This window comes from Cloeon dipterum, chromosome X (assembly GCF_949628265.1).
Source record: "Cloeon dipterum chromosome X, ieCloDipt1.1, whole genome shotgun sequence".
NCBI lineage: Eukaryota > Metazoa > Arthropoda > Insecta > Ephemeroptera > Baetidae > Cloeon > Cloeon dipterum.
In genome coordinates, this window is record NC_088790.1 from 12,457,810 (window position 1) to 12,472,442 (window position 14,633).

At 37.7% G+C, this 14,633-nt stretch overlaps 4 protein-coding genes across 8 annotated transcripts; 2 read left to right on the top strand and 2 right to left on the bottom strand.

Moving 5' to 3' along the window:
• The first annotated feature begins 518 nt into the window (after positions 1 to 518).
• Positions 519 to 1,458, top strand: Pfdn1 (prefoldin 1). The gene is made up of 4 exons (XM_065495704.1): positions 519 to 668; positions 865 to 987; positions 1,051 to 1,179; positions 1,286 to 1,458. Exons 1-4 carry the CDS (start codon positions 630 to 632, stop codon positions 1,370 to 1,372), a joined length of 378 nt encoding a protein of 125 aa, XP_065351776.1. The 5' UTR covers positions 519 to 629; the 3' UTR covers positions 1,373 to 1,458.
• Positions 1,369 to 2,956, bottom strand: LOC135947118 (vesicle transport protein SFT2A). Its single transcript, XM_065495703.1, has 5 exons — positions 2,870 to 2,956; positions 2,332 to 2,405; positions 2,040 to 2,209; positions 1,862 to 1,979; positions 1,369 to 1,803 (listed from the first exon to the last, which is right to left on the bottom strand). Exons 2-5 carry the CDS (start codon positions 2,398 to 2,400, stop codon positions 1,675 to 1,677), a joined length of 486 nt encoding a protein of 161 aa, XP_065351775.1. The 5' UTR covers positions 2,401 to 2,405; positions 2,870 to 2,956; the 3' UTR covers positions 1,369 to 1,674.
• A 273-nt stretch (positions 2,957 to 3,229) lies between these two features.
• Ocrl (Oculocerebrorenal syndrome of Lowe) lies at positions 3,230 to 10,559 on the bottom strand. Of its 5 annotated transcripts, none has more exons than XM_065495706.1 (18): positions 10,455 to 10,559; positions 9,760 to 9,881; positions 9,510 to 9,696; positions 9,328 to 9,456; positions 9,158 to 9,273; positions 9,004 to 9,039; positions 8,550 to 8,692; positions 7,265 to 7,435; positions 7,043 to 7,205; positions 5,969 to 6,147; positions 5,688 to 5,909; positions 5,493 to 5,628; positions 5,155 to 5,334; positions 4,768 to 5,100; positions 4,143 to 4,332; positions 3,965 to 4,092; positions 3,800 to 3,911; positions 3,230 to 3,745 (listed from the first exon to the last, which is right to left on the bottom strand). In XM_065495706.1, exons 2-18 carry the CDS (start codon positions 9,823 to 9,825, stop codon positions 3,603 to 3,605), a joined length of 2,634 nt encoding a protein of 877 aa, XP_065351778.1. In that variant the 5' UTR covers positions 9,826 to 9,881; positions 10,455 to 10,559; the 3' UTR covers positions 3,230 to 3,602. The 5 variants fall into 5 exon arrangements, with proteins under 5 accessions (XP_065351778.1, XP_065351780.1, XP_065351777.1 ...); XM_065495708.1 differs by having other exon boundaries at positions 9,328 to 9,453; positions 10,328 to 10,470; XM_065495705.1 differs by having other exon boundaries at positions 10,328 to 10,470.
• Positions 10,560 to 10,710: 151 nt separating this feature from the next.
• Grasp65 (Golgi reassembly-stacking protein 2) lies at positions 10,711 to 14,178 on the top strand. Its single transcript, XM_065495713.1, has 7 exons — positions 10,711 to 10,882; positions 10,973 to 11,053; positions 11,228 to 11,431; positions 11,491 to 11,708; positions 12,352 to 12,607; positions 13,165 to 13,459; positions 13,780 to 14,178. The coding sequence occupies exons 1-7, from the start codon at positions 10,820 to 10,822 to the stop codon at positions 13,950 to 13,952; spliced, it is 1,290 nt and encodes a 429-aa protein (XP_065351785.1). The 5' UTR covers positions 10,711 to 10,819; the 3' UTR covers positions 13,953 to 14,178.
• The last annotated feature ends 455 nt before the right edge of the window (positions 14,179 to 14,633 follow it).

A 14,633-nucleotide genomic window follows, 5' to 3' on the forward strand; every position in this document is an offset into this window, starting at 1 on the left:
CCAACTTATTGTTAGATAATGGTGAGTTAATTACAGCTACACTTGACACAAAATTTAATAAAATCAAATGCAAATAACACTGGATTGATAAAATTGGGACATATCACTTCAATATTAATTTATTTCCATCTGTGCCAATTAATATTAGAAATTTCCAGTTAGTAGTATGAGACAGGGCATTTGAGCAATCAATCGTTCAAAAACACAATAATATTAAAAAATTAAATGATGGAATGGGTATCATTATGAGCCATAAAAGCTGATAAAAATCATAAAAATTCGAAAAATTCAACATTTTTTTGGATTTTACCAGTCCATATTATTGTCATTGTCATGCACAGATAGCTTTTCAATTATGTATAAGTTTTTCTGTCAAAATCCCCTTTTTCGCTTTTTTTTATTTTTCACAGGCTGAGAACGTGTGGCTTTCAAGGTTTAAAGTCTGAAAACTCCATCGCGCCAGTAGCATTTAAATGCTAGCAACCCAACCCCCACCTATTAGCCGCGCCCATTCCTGCTGTATGTACAACACTCAAAACACCATAAAAGCACAACAGAAGGTGAAGAAGGCAGCGTGTGACAAAATCTCTTTATAAATTCAACAAATTCGACAGTTAAAGAAAGAAAATATGTCTGGCAAAGTGGAAATTGACGTCGAACTTAAAAAGGTAAAATACATTTCGTCATTGATCGCATTTCCTGTCCAAACTGAATGATTAATGCTGTCAAATGATTTGATTTTTTTATTTTGGAATTGAAGTACATAATTACGTACATATGTTTCCAACGCCTCTTTTGGGAATTTTGCGGGTTTAATTCTAATATCTCTTAGTTCTAACATTAAATTTCTCTTGAAATTTTCAGGCATTCATTGCTCAGCAGCAGAAATTGATCGAGACCCGGCAGAAACTGCGCTTGGCTGATGTGCAAATCGACGCCCTCAAACTTGACATTCGAAGGAGCGAATTGACCGACAGGGAAATGGCTGTAAGTTATATTGAGATTTTCTTGAATGAAATTGATGCCAAAGGCTGCGATTTGATGCTGCAGGCTCTTCCGGACAACACTACAGTGTACGAGAGTGTTGGTCACGCCTTCTTTCTGGAATCGGTGGAGAAAGTGAGGAAGGGTTTGGAGACCAAAATCAAAGACAGCTCCGAAAAAATTAAGAAGCACGAGGTACTTAAATTATTTTTAAATAGGAAACATGAAAAAATACCAGCACGTCCTTTACAATTTATAAATTAAAAACATCAAAAAATGAATTTCGCAATTCACTTTGCAGACTAATAAAAATTACCTGGAGAGAAGCCTCAAGGACAGTGAGAACAACCTGAGAGAAATGGTTCAACAAAGAAAAGAGATGGCTTGAACTTAATTATTATTTAATTCAATTATTTCTCAAAAATATTGCGCTGAACTCATTAACTTACAATAAACGCTTAATTACAAAACTTATCTTTATCAAAGTCGTCATATGTAGTACATAAGCTGCCCCATTTCCACACCAAACTTCCTGTGTGTTGTGGTTTTCATGGTGCTAAGTAAAGAATTATATAAATATTTATGCATTCTGTTGGAGCACATCGATTGAGACGCTTCAGTTAAATAATTGACAGTCGTTGAACATTATGTGAGGCAGAAGTAGATAAATATTGACAGGAGTGTAGAAATCTAAGATAGGCATGCGTTGACGCTCTTCTTGACGGCATCTCTTGCGTAAGGAATGTAGGAGAGTGAGTACCAAGTCATAGCCAAGAACTGAAGAATGACAAAGAGCAGGGAGAGACCGGCCTTGTGCAGCTGCGGGTAGAAAAATTTCAGCCTTTCCGTATTTTGACTTAATGAAATTGGAAATTACCCAAATCGCGGCCACCAGAGTCATAATGAGGCAGACAACCATCAGGATGGTCGCAATTATTCTGGTGGGGGCGAACATCTTTTTGATTTGGTTGAATGGACCCATAAGAAAGCATGTGCTGTGAAAATTAGGGAAATTAATTTCAAAAATTTGCAGTTAAATTTTAATTTTTTTAAACCTGGCTAGGGAAATGACATTCCCAATGGTGTATAGCACGGCAAAAACAACAAAGCCCCGTTTGAAGAAGAGCGTGATAGTGCCGAAAATAGACAGCAGGCAGCCAAGCACAAAACAAATCACGAATCCTTTGATTCGCGTCGACCAGCTCAAAGTCGAGGAATCGATGACCTGCGAAATGATAAAGAGCGTAACGTGATTAAGGAAATGATGACAGTCATAATTATTGCCAAGCTCCAAAATTTTGTGTATTTTGCATTTTGCCCTGAAACACCCATTCCATGTATACATACCTGAGTTATGATGTTTGATTCTTCATCTGGGGTGTCATCACCACTCAAAGCTCTCCTTAGCTTTTCCATAATATCTGTAAAATATTACAAACATACATAGATAATTTTATTCATTGTTATAAATTATTTGCCGTTAGTGAGGGGAATTTTTTTAAAATTCTACAGATTCATCTGTTACATAATACCTTATTTTAATGCATATTTATCGTGAGTGCACAAATACATAGACGCAAGAACAACACACATTTTACTTTTATTTTGGGAACAATAATGATGTTTGCCCGGTGTTTGCCTAAGAATACGGGTAAAATAATTTAGCTGGACACTTGCACAGTAAATTCTGGCAAGTGAATCGTGTTAATTGATACCACGACACGACAGCATGAGATGATGTGAAGTAATTGTAATAATACATAATTGTTGTAAAACACTTGAAGAGCAAAGCTGCGCGTTAAGTTCAGTATGGGTACTATTTAACATGCGTGCTTACATAAGAATTGCTAATAAATATCAGTGAAAGAGGGAAATATAAACTTACGAACTGCTCACGGAAAGCTTAGTTGAATCGGAGGAAGAAAAACCCAGGGAAAATAAACTTAAAAAGTGACAAGGAACAAGGAAGATGCAGGGAAGATGTGGCTCTATGTTTTTGTTGATTGTTGGACAGTGGGCGTTGCTTGCGTTTGTCACGTGCCACCGCGCGACACGCCTACTTCCGAAAAATTCTGGAGGCATAATATTTTACTGATTGAAAACTATTTAAATATGTATATTAATTATTCTCATACATTTGAATAAAGGAAAATTTTTTTACAAGAAAATTTTAACAATATAATTGAATGTTTGACCTGTAAATAATATTGATAGTAAAAATGAAACCATAAATGAAACAAACAAATTTTTAATTTTCTTAATGCAATAAAATTAATTTTTTATTTATTATTCTCCAAATTTTTAATGATGCAACAACCAAAACATTTTGCATTTGATTTAAAGTCGTATTTTACATCCAAAGCGCAAAATAACAGGCAACGATGTTAAATCACTTTAAGAGATGACATAAAAACTTTTGCTATCCCGATTATAATCACACATTCTGACTCACTTCACTGCGGAGAACTTCTCTATTTTAAATGCAGTCGCTCGATTTAAGAGCAAAAATAAATTAATAATTAGTAACACAATAAGCTGCTAAAAAGATTGTGATGAATTGTGGAATGTTCTACAGGTGTACAAGTAGCGAATGTTAAGTAGGCAACCAATCGGTCCTTTCAGTGTTTGTCCAGGAAGTCCGAATGGCTATTGACGAGAAAGTTGTAAACGAAACTTGCTTTCTTGCGATCGGCAGCCTGTTGCCGCTGCATATTGCTTGTCCGTGGTGGCTCTCGAAGGAACACGCCTCCAAACAGGGTTGCTGCAGATACCACAAATAAAAATACTTGAGAACTATATTTTTTTTAGCACAAACCGAGTGTTTTGGCGTCTAAGCCGTTGCGGTTTGAATAGTTGAGCAACTCCTGCAGGAATGAGCACAAGTAGAGGAAAATATTCTTCCGGTGAATCGGCAATTGATTCACAATCTGCAATGGAATTTGATAAGTGGCCTTGTGCGAGGTTTAAAATTTGCACCAACTTCTTTAGACTGCGCGTAGTTTGATGATGCGTCGAGACACTTTGCGTGCAATGAAAAAGGCACGACTGGCTCTGCAGTTGACTCTAGCAAGAGCAGCAGCGCTTCAGCCACAGAATGCACACTCCCAGCTGAAAATTGGTTTATTTTCGTAAAGGTTAAATTAATCAGATGGGCTTACGAATCGGTTCTTTTGAGCCTTCGTCCAACCAGTTCCTTATTAGAATAAGCTCTGTGTGCAGGCCTGGGTGTTCGAATAGGTGTTGCTGCTCCAGCCCAAGCTTGTATAGGTGATCAACAAGGAACCAAATTTCTTTGGGCACTGGCAGAGGTGTTTGTTCCTTTGGTGGGTTGACGCCCGCTTTCGCCTCCTGCAGGAAAAGCAAAAATTACATTTTAGACAGAGGGGTAAATTATAATGGAAATAATTCAACCTATTTGGACGTTTGGCGCTAATATCTTGTAGGATTGACTTAAGTGTGGACAGTTGACAAAAAGAATTCCCAGTGTTTCCCCACTAAAATAGTCTTTTGGACTAAACTTTTTTAAATTAAAATCCTAAAACGAATCTGCGATTGCATATCAATAAATAGAGTAATATTTCCCAACAAATATAATAGGGAAACGTTTGACTATTTCAGAAAATTCAGTATTTTTTGCGAGAATGAGACATAGCTTAATTTTATTTCATGTTACTGCAAAAAATAAAAACAGAGCATTTTGTTATGAGAGTTTGTTTCAATTTTGTAATGAGCGCAGGGAACTAAATAATTCAAATGCTATCGTGTTTGTGTCCTACTACTTACGAGATCCATGAGCTTCTTTATTGGCACTTCTCTAATGGGCAGAGGCATGTAAACCAGCGCCTCAATGGACATGCCGAAGCAGCTGCGCTCGTATGTTCCAGTCACGGTGATGAAAATGTCCTTGCCTCCCTCCAGGTGCAGCACAAGAATGTCGTAGAGCTTATCTTCGCCGGAGTTGAGTTTGCAGGCGGATTTTTTGTCTACAAAAACCTCAAGGAGAATGTCACATTTGTCGCCCGGCATTATGAATCCCAGATACGGTTCGATGTTCAACCACTCCTTGCAGAAGCTTCGATCGTCAAGTTTTTTGATAAACTCAAATTGCACTGGCACCTGCAAAGCATAATTTATTAAATTTGATTATATTCACGCGATTTCGGCATTTACCTGTCCAGTATTGGCGATGATGAGTTCCTTTTTCTGCGGCTCAAGGTACCGGACCGTGTCCAAAATTATTTCTGTGTTGTCCACTGTGACCTGTGGGAGGAACTCGTTCTCCAACTTGTCCAGCTTTTTCATCACGTCCTCGTGTATTTTTCTGTACTTCACCACGTCAATCACCCTGATCTAGGACACCAAGAATATTTAATTAATTTAGCGCGTGATGGCGAAAAACTACTGTGTTCCTTGACAAATATTTAAGCACTGCTAAAGTTGACAAACCAATGTGTGTATCAAATAAAAAAATGGCTAAGAGAGATAAGGCTGCAAGCAAATAATCATACCTCTGATTCAAAGAGCGAGCTGACGGGTTTGTGATCACTTATGCGCAGTTCAGGATGACTCCGGTAGACTAGCTGTTTAATACCTTCACCTTTCCACAATACACGGTCACACCACGCAGGAGCTCGATTCTTTTCACTGCCAAAAACCAAAAGATTAATCCCAGTGTCTAAAAATTGATCGCGCAAGAATGATACCTGGAGTCCCATTCATCGGTGCCGGGATCGTATTTGTAAGTAGGTTTGAAGTTGATCTCTCCCTCATGGTAACCAACGAACACATTTTTCTTTTCGTGCTGCAGCTTGAGCTGGTCCATTTCCAAAACTGGCAGGTAGCGCTCGGAGGCGATTAGATGCTTTGCTAATTGCGGGTCCATTTCCGTGATGCGGTAATTCAAATCGCCAAGCCAATATACTTGACTGCAAATACCAGACATCTTATTATGAACAAGTTGAAGGGATAATTTAGTTTTCTTCACTCGTGATCTTTGATGCTCTTCCGAGGTAGAAGCTGTCCAAAGGTGAGTCGCGAGCAGATGTCGTGATAATCTTGATTTCGCCGCTCAAATTCCTCGACGTGGGCGGCCAAGTGCGAGTTCACAAAGCACAGCGATGTGTTGTGCAGCTCAAAACGCATAGCAACTCCACCTTTGTTTCCCTGATAAAGAAAAAGAAAATTAATCTGTGCAGTATAAAATGCATGGAGGTAGGCATCTCGTGTACTAAAAGAGAAATAAACTGTGAGATTTTACCGTTATTACACTTTATCAAATTGTTATCTGTGCTACAATAAATTTAATTTGTATGACAACTATGCGTGTTAAAATATAATTGCTTCCATTGAATTTTAAATTGCGTAGGCCGTTAATTTTTTGAGGTCATACCAATTCTATAGGCAAAGTCTCAATTGTCTGTGCCGGGCAGTTAAGTAAATCAGTAGGCAGTGCGACAATTATTTTTCTTTATTTTTTCAACCTCTACTCTGTACATCCCAAGGGGTATGAGCTCAATAACACCGCCGAGCGAATATCATTTGGCCCGCAGAGGAGCATGAGCCCAATGTGGCTTTCTCTTTACCTCCTCGCACCAGGTCTTTGATTGAAATAACAGACTTTTGCTCTTTAAGTCGTTGGAAAGGTTTGAATTCAGCTAGTAGCGAGTCACCGCCAGTGCGCCTCCTAGACTGTTCAGCCCTGAGCATTTTGAGTCACTTAATTATTCACCTTGCAAACGATGACATTGGGCAGCCAATAATATCTCACACAGCCTTGACACGGCAAAGATTGTCTTAACAATGCGAGCCAACATGCTGGTCTAATTAATGTTTAATAATTATTGATAACTTTTTTAGCTTATCAAACTGCTATCTATTATCAATCTATGACAATTGCACTCCCACATGATATGAAACGAATTTACTTGTGCAGAATTTTGCCTGTTTCAAGAAATACGGGAGAACGTCTCGAAGAATTTGTTACGCCATTGTAATAACTTTTACCGTAATGGGTCACACTAAATTTGCATAAAATATATAAAAGGAGAGACAAAATTACCATTCGCCCTGCGATTCCAGTTCCGACAGTCTCGGCGGCGACTAGCTTGATGTGTGGCACTAGCGCTTCTTTCACAAAAACAATCAGCATCATACCCACAAGACGCACGAGCTGCACTTTTCTGTACTTGGCGCCGGGATGTAGTGCTTTTGACACCGCCAATCTGCAACCATAGACGTTTTGTACAAACCCTGTGAAATATGATTTTTCTCGAGTCATTACAGCCACTCTCCCTCCCTGGGAGTGTCGTTGAAAAGAAACGCTTCCTTCCTCAAATCGAGCTCTTGAAACCCGATGGCGTATATGTCGGGTGGCTCGGTGTCCACGCTCAGCCACTCTAGCAGTCCGATTGTAGGGGGTTGACCGTTTACATTCCACGTCCCAACAAATATCCTGCAAACAAAGCACAATGTTAAAAAAATGTAATTTGAATAAACGAATAAAAATTTATCAGCTGAAAGAAAATACCCGCACCTGGAGATGTACACAGCAAATATACGATTGATTTTAGATAGTAAACCAGACAAAAGGCATCTGTACAATGGAAGATAATTTTGATTTCAATGGAATTGCCCTTTCGGTTTGTTACAATAAGGGATAATTTGCATTTTAATGATTTCTTATTTTTATCAGACAATTTCAAATTGGTTGAATAATTTTATATTATACAGATGAAATTTATAATTAAACCATGCACAGAGCAATTTTGACAGATAAGAAAAATATTAAAATCTAGGTGTCTCTGCAATAATTAATTTGGTTCTGTGTATTTTTTCTTTTAGGTCAGTTTAGTCCATTTTTTGTTGATGGGTGAGTTTGTTTGGTGTTGCTTCTGATACTAAAATTTTAGTAATATTTCCAAAACCCAGACTGCCAAGACTACAATACTGATTGTAAAAATATGTAATAATGATATCTTGTCAGTTGAAGCTTCAGGAATCAATTTTGTTAAAACTTCAATTTTATCCTAAGTAATTTTTTGAAATAATTTCTTGGCTGGATATAGTAGGATGTTGAAACAAAGGAAAATAAAGCCAGATGGAATTGAAAATTCTCTGATTAGATTGTTCAGTACGTAAAGAAAGCACTCTAAACTGTGAAATGAAGAAAAATAAAATAAATTTTAGTTAATAAATATTTTATATTTCACTTTTGGCCAATTCAAACCCTTATCTGCAAATCTAGCTGAAAACTTAGCCTTGGTGGAATATCCAAAAATAATTTTTCTGTTTCTGCAAAAGTCAGTAGATATTGTTTTAATTCCCAAGTCTCTCTTCGGATTTTTAAAATTTGAGTTTTAAAAGATAGGCATTAAACTAATGCAATTTTTCTGATTTTCCCAATAACTTGAACTTTTAAAAGTGCAACAAATTGCAACACGCATATAAGAGTGACAGAAAAATCACGTTAAATATTTGTTTTGAACCCACCTAGAATTTGGATAAATATTGCGAAATTCGTAAAAAAATTCCAAGGATAAGAAAATGGAATTGATATCAATATTTACTTAAAGCTCTGGATGTAGGTATAGTCATCTTCCTTCATAGACATCTGGTACCGAATCACACTTTCGCGGGCAGCAATAGGAGTCGTGCCTTTGGCAATGCTTTGCCGAGGCACAACCAGCTCTCCACTCTCAATCTCGAAAGCCTAAAAATTGACAACATGAGTAAACATTGTATTTGAAACAGTACGCAGTGCTAGAAACAAAATTAATTTAACTTGAAACACACAGATAATGAGGTGAAAGGACTTGAAGTGTTAATGTTGTTTACATAATATATACACGTCACAATTGGCAGAATTTCAACAGGTCTAGAGAAGACAAAGCAGTGTCCAGTCGTATTGGAAAAGCCAAACTACAAACATTTTTTCAGCAACACTACAGCCCATGTTACCACGATTTGTTTTGTTGTGTACCGTTTGGAAGAGATTTAAAAAATCCAAAACTGGTCACTTACTGACAAGTAGCGACTGCGAGTCTTCAAAACTCTCAGCTGCTCAAGAGAAAAAATATGAATCTTTTTGTGAGTGGATATTGGTGAAAGTTTAATTCATTTGGCAAGTAGATAGTATTTATTTATGAAACAACCTTAACTTCATGAAATTTCGTACCGTTTCATTTCGAAGCTCAACAAAGTTCTTGTCGATCTCTGGCTCCTCATCGCACTTGACCTCATACTTTGAAGTCCAGCTTGCGTCTGAAGGCGGCCCTCGACCCTTGGACATGACTGCAATGATACTATTAATTTAAAACCCTTGCAATCATATATTACATCCCATACTTTCCATGCAGCGAAAAATTTCTCCAACAAAGGCACTGGTAGCGTCTCCAGGCACCATCTCAAAAAGCAGTTTCAACTTTTGCTTGGAAATGTGCAAATACACGTCGCTCTGGTCTTGGTCGGACTCTACTGATGAAATTTCATTAAATAAAATAAAAATCTAAAAATGCAAGCACTCGAACCAATATTGCACTTAAAATCAGGTCCGATGGGTACAATCCGCTCCAGGGTAAGTTCGGTAGATGTGATCGGAGGGATGGCTGAGCTGACGTAGACAAAGAGGGCATAGCTGTTGCTTGTCGAGTTCTCGAGGAGGGCCAGGTGCCGGGATGTGCGAACCCATTCTTGCATTTGGCTCACTTCATGAACCTAAAAATTGTTTGGGGTTTCGCAGATGAGATGGTGTTAACTACGTAGCTTGGAGATACCTACAGCAACAACCGAGTCTCCTGGGCCCAGTTTGGCCTGAATTAATTGCCGGGGATGAGGAGAGCTCATTTCGCTGTTGAAATATCCTGGTAGGCCGTTATTTTAATCTGCACTTACAGCGCAATCTGCAAAGAAAAAAGATTTCACTCAAAGCAACGGTAACAATGTAATATAAAAATAATTAGATTAAATATAGCACATGAAACACATTTCTATGGACACGTGAGTTACTAGTGTTATGCAAAAGAAATATACGATTGAGTTAAAAGCACTAGATATTATTTTCCATAAGAAATAATTGTATTACATGTTTTTAACTCAGTTATAGTTGAAAATAATCTCAATACCTAGACTTATAATAAGAAATTATGTATCTACAATTTATTTTATGTAATTAAATTATATTTCTGATTTGTTTACTAAAAAACTCCGTTAAATCAGATGGCATTAATTCACGTAATAAGGGCAGTGCACACGATTTTTTTAGATTTTTTACACTTGTGTACACACGACACTCCCCCAGATTTGAAGCCAATATGATACACAACAAACTCCCGTTTTAATGTTTTACCAAGCGGATAAATCACGTTGTTGGCTATCAAACAGCACGCTTATCCAACCAATAGTCGCTCGAGTAATCGTCATGTCCAGAGATCCAAAATAAAAACAGAAATTAGCATTTCAAACCATAAATCTACCTGCACAAGAACTCTAATCTGTCATCATTGCTGCTGCTGTTGACTTGACAGCCATGTTCATTTTGATGTGGGTATTTGGATACGGAGATTGAGAACCTTTCAAATAGTTTTGCCTATTTAGATTAATTTTTCAATAAAAAAATAGCGGGGTGTTAATAAAAATTAGTTTAAAATTATTAAATCTAATTAAGTTTGTATTTCTCACTAAATCATAAAAATGAATCATCTTTCTTGAACTCCTTTCTATACTTCCCATTTTGTGGTCGTCTCACACTTGTGTTGTTGTCGGCCACGTCGGTGGTGCGTTTTTCGGCCGAAATTAGGCTTTTGCTGACTAGAGATTCGGCAATCGCAGCCACATCGGCATGGGAGGGTCACAAAGCGTTGAAATCCCTGGGGGTGGTACGGAGGGGTACCACGTCCTCAGGGTGAGTCGAATGCACACTGCAGATCTTTTTTGACACTCCCCCATGTCTGCAATGAAAATGTCAAAAATAAAAATCTTCAATTGATTGCAGGTACAAGACAACTCGCCAGGACAGAAGGCCGGACTGGAAGCATTTTTCGATTTTATCCTTGCCATTGGAAAAACAAGATTGGTGATTAACAGCTTTTATTTTACTATGTAACAAAATTTCGGTTCATTTATGAGATTTTTTTATTCAAACCTTTTGGAAAATATCCAAATGAGATTGTAATTAAATTTAATTAAATATTTTAATGTTGTAATAACTGTACTCGTCTTATTGAATTAAACATTGTTCTGATTTCAGGATCAAGATAATGACACACTTAAAGAACTCTTGAGAACGTCTGTTGATACTGATGTGGACATGCTGGTCTATTCAAGCAAAACGCAATCAGTCCGTTCATTGCAGGTGCGCCCAAATGCACTGTGGGGTGGACAAGGCCTGCTAGGAGTCAGCATCCGCTTCTGCTCCTTCCAGGGCGCGAGTGAAAACGTTTGGCATGTTCTGGTTAGCTCGCCAAAAATGCACAGCAGGCTATAAAATAAAAAAAATCCAATATCTTGCAGGACGTGCAGCCCAACTCCCCGGCAGAGAAGGCTGGATTGCGGTCAGAATCCGATTACATCATTGGAGCCGACTCGGTGCTGCACGAGTCGGAAGACCTGTACTCTCTTTTGGAGGCACACGAAGGCCGCGCCCTCTCGCTCTATGTGTACAATAGTGAAGATGATGCCTGCAGACAGCTCACACTTATCCCTAATAGGACCTGGGGTGGTGAAGGAAGGTGAGTTCCACCTGAAAACGTTGAAGGTCTATATGAGAATTAAAAAAAATTTGATCGTCGAGAAGTATTAATTTTGCAGACCATTTTTTCTATTATTTGGTGATTAAGGTTACTGGTGCAAAATACTTAAAATTTATTAAACACAAGAACGCACTTTTAAATGCGCAAAATTAATTTTAAAATAAGCTAAACACAAAACGATTTACTAAAATTTATAATGTTTCCATCTCAAATATACCCTCTTTTGGACACTTTTTTATGGGAAAAAAACTAAATCGTATATGCTTTGACAAATTACCAACTTAAAAAAATCAGCTTCCTAAGCTGTAAATATTTTGACCCAACGAAAAACTGTCCCTGCCGCCATTTATTCATAAAATAATATCACACTGTCTAACACGTTGAAAACTTGACATTATCTCCTAAAAATATCTACTATTACAAAAGATAAATATTTTCATTGGTATCAACTTTATGCACTCTCTTGCAACAATCATTTAAGCCTGCAAACCTGATATTTAGTTTTGATAGCCAGAAGTTTTATTTCAAAATCAACACAAATCTGCAAAAAATATTTAGAAATTGAGTTTTTACTTCTTTGCTGTGTTAATGTTTCTAGTTAAGAATATTCAAATATTTTCAGTCTTGGTTGTGGAATCGCGTTTGGCTATCTGCACAGAATCCCGATTCGAAGGCAGCAGCCGCAGCAGCACCAATTGGCGCCGAAAACCCCAAGCCCTGAACACACGCCGCTCCTGCCAAGCGCCCCATCCGCGTCCAGCGAAGTCCCTGCAGTTGAAACTTCGGCGCCACCTCCTGTAGAGCCAGCAAAAGAAGTTGTCGAGTCGCCGATTGTTCCCTCAGCACCGCTCCCTACTGAATATGCGCCTCAGTCAAATGTGAGTGGATTGAAAACAAACAAGTTGTTCATCAATATTAATTTAGTTTAGGTGGTTTATTTAATTGATTTTATCAAAAGATGAAAATTGTCTAATTTCACACTTTGCAGATTGAAACTCCTTATATTCTCAGAGTAGCAAATCAAATATTGAGTGTAGAGAAATATTAAATAATTTCTAGGAGTAGGTGTCGGATGATTGAAACATGACAAGTAACTCAACTACATCTTAACTTTATTTCACAACATCAACAAGGGCACAAGGGGTCTTGAAATCTGGTTTTTGAACTTCATATTACTACCAAGTAGTGGGGAAAACCACCTCAACTTCCTCTCTTCAGATATAATCCTCTTAAATTTGAAATATCTATATTAAAACGCAATTCAATTGACTTTTAAATTGATCGTTATTTCCATTAAATTTTATGAACCAACTTAAACAAAAATTTCTTATAGAATTAATAATTAAAAATAAAAATGAGATCATTAATGAATTTTTTTAAAGTTTTTGCAAGTTTTGTTGTGGTATTTTGTTCATATTATAACATTATTCCTCAGGCTGCGCAGTTGGTAGCCGCGTTTGGACCACCTCTAACAGAGCCGCTGCCACCATCAGCGTTCCAACCACCTCCAGTGGCAGCTCCCGTACCAGAGCCACTCCCGCAAATGGCCATGCCCTCGTCAGTGCCCATGTACAACGTCGCGTTCCCAACGCCAGGCTTCGTTCCGCCAGGAGGACTGCCACACGCTCCAGCGGCCATATTCAATCCTTATCAGGCTCCGACTGAGACCACCCTTCCTCCTCAGCAACCAACTCCTGCAACAGCCCCAGTGCAGCCACCCCCAGTCAACAGTAAGCAAAATCAGAATTTACTCATTTGAAGAAGTTGGATTTTTTCCTTATTGTTTATTTTGAAAACCCCTTCTGATATTCGGTCAGCATGACACAGAAGTCTGGTTTTTACTCTTGTCCCATTTTCAATGAACTTACCATTTTAGGAAGTTGATTTTAATGTGACATATTCTGTTAACTTTTATCTTGCTGTTATCTCATTATTTCTATAAAATAAAGAGGAAAAAACACTGATTGACTTTGGAACAGATTTTGGTTGTCCTTCTTTTTTATTATCAGTCATTTACCTGCGGCTAAATTATATTTCCCATTTTGTTTAGATTTCAGTCTGCCTGCTGGCATGCCTCTTGTAACAACACCCATCAATCTGCCTGGCTACCCCCCAATCACCGTGTCAGCGTCAGTTCCGTTGGACTCGTTCTCGACAGACGCCCCGAACAATGCTGGTGCCACTACAGGTCTCAGCCGCTATTTCAACACTCAGCACACATGAAGCTGCCGGCATTTTGTAAATATCTCCAAGTTTGCTAAAGAGGTGCGAATTTGTCATTTCGGGCGACTGAATTCTTCAGACTTTTCACGTTCGCTAAATTTGGATGTCTTATTGTGTTGGGATATGTTTCGAGTGATTCAAATATTATAGAGAAATAAATATCATGTTGACTCTTAAGTTATAGCTGTTTGAGATGAAAATAAACAACACGTGATAATTTATACAACGCAGTTGTATTTTTTCCGTTAAAACAAATATAATTTTACCATAAATTATTTTTGAAAGTATAAAAAATATATAGAATTTATTAACCTTGTTAATTTTTCAGGGGAACAATATACTAGAAATGATCCGATCGCATTGACTGCTAGATTGATATTTTACGTTAAGTTTTTTTTACTAAAATATCGTATCAAAGTCTTCATATTGAATAATGAAAATTCCTGACATTTTGTTATTCATTCAGCTCAACCAATTTTGGCTTCTACCCGAAGCCCTATTTCATGAGGAAGCAGTTCTTTGACCCTAAAGAATCATGCACGGGTTTTCCGCGATTTTCAAAAACACAACTTTATAAGTAGACAATAAATTCACAGTTAAACGACAAAAATCATAGTTTAAAAAAATTATTCAGTGGTGAAATTTTTTATCACTCCAAAATTGGCTAAACCTGCAAAACGT

What these genes read in the sequence shown, in the direction of transcription:
- Grasp65 (XM_065495713.1), top strand. Translation starts at nt 10,820, where the DNA reads ATGGGAGGGTCACAAAGCGTTGAAATCCCTGGGGGTGGTACGGAGGGG. An exon ending in CCATTGGAAAAACAAGATTG is followed by an intron (nt 11,054 to 11,227) that starts GTGATTAACAGC and finishes TTCTGATTTCAG; the next exon opens with GATCAAGATAATGACACACT. An exon ending in AATATGCGCCTCAGTCAAAT is followed by an intron (nt 12,608 to 13,164) that starts GTGAGTGGATTG and finishes ATTATTCCTCAG; the next exon opens with GCTGCGCAGTTGGTAGCCGC.
- LOC135947118 (XM_065495703.1), bottom strand. Translation starts at nt 2,400, where the DNA reads ATGGAAAAGCTAAGGAGAGCTTTGAGTGGTGATGACACCCCAGATGAA. An exon ending in AATCAAACATCATAACTCAG is followed by an intron (nt 2,210 to 2,331) that starts GTATGTATACAT and finishes ATCATTTCGCAG; the next exon opens with GTCATCGATTCCTCGACTTT. An exon ending in AATGTCATTTCCCTAGCCAG is followed by an intron (nt 1,980 to 2,039) that starts GTTTAAAAAAAT and finishes TAATTTTCACAG; the next exon opens with CACATGCTTTCTTATGGGTC.
- Ocrl (XM_065495706.1), bottom strand. Translation starts at nt 9,825, where the DNA reads ATGAGCTCTCCTCATCCCCGGCAATTAATTCAGGCCAAACTGGGCCCA. An exon ending in TTGAGCTTCGAAATGAAACG is followed by an intron (nt 9,040 to 9,157) that starts GTACGAAATTTC and finishes TCTCTTGAGCAG; the next exon opens with CTGAGAGTTTTGAAGACTCG. An exon ending in CTTAGACGCCAAAACACTCG is followed by an intron (nt 3,746 to 3,799) that starts GTTTGTGCTAAA and finishes TGGTATCTGCAG; the next exon opens with CAACCCTGTTTGGAGGCGTG.
- Pfdn1 (XM_065495704.1), top strand. Translation starts at nt 630, where the DNA reads ATGTCTGGCAAAGTGGAAATTGACGTCGAACTTAAAAAG. An exon ending in TTGACGTCGAACTTAAAAAG is followed by an intron (nt 669 to 864) that starts GTAAAATACATT and finishes TGAAATTTTCAG; the next exon opens with GCATTCATTGCTCAGCAGCA. An exon ending in AAAAAATTAAGAAGCACGAG is followed by an intron (nt 1,180 to 1,285) that starts GTACTTAAATTA and finishes TTCACTTTGCAG; the next exon opens with ACTAATAAAAATTACCTGGA.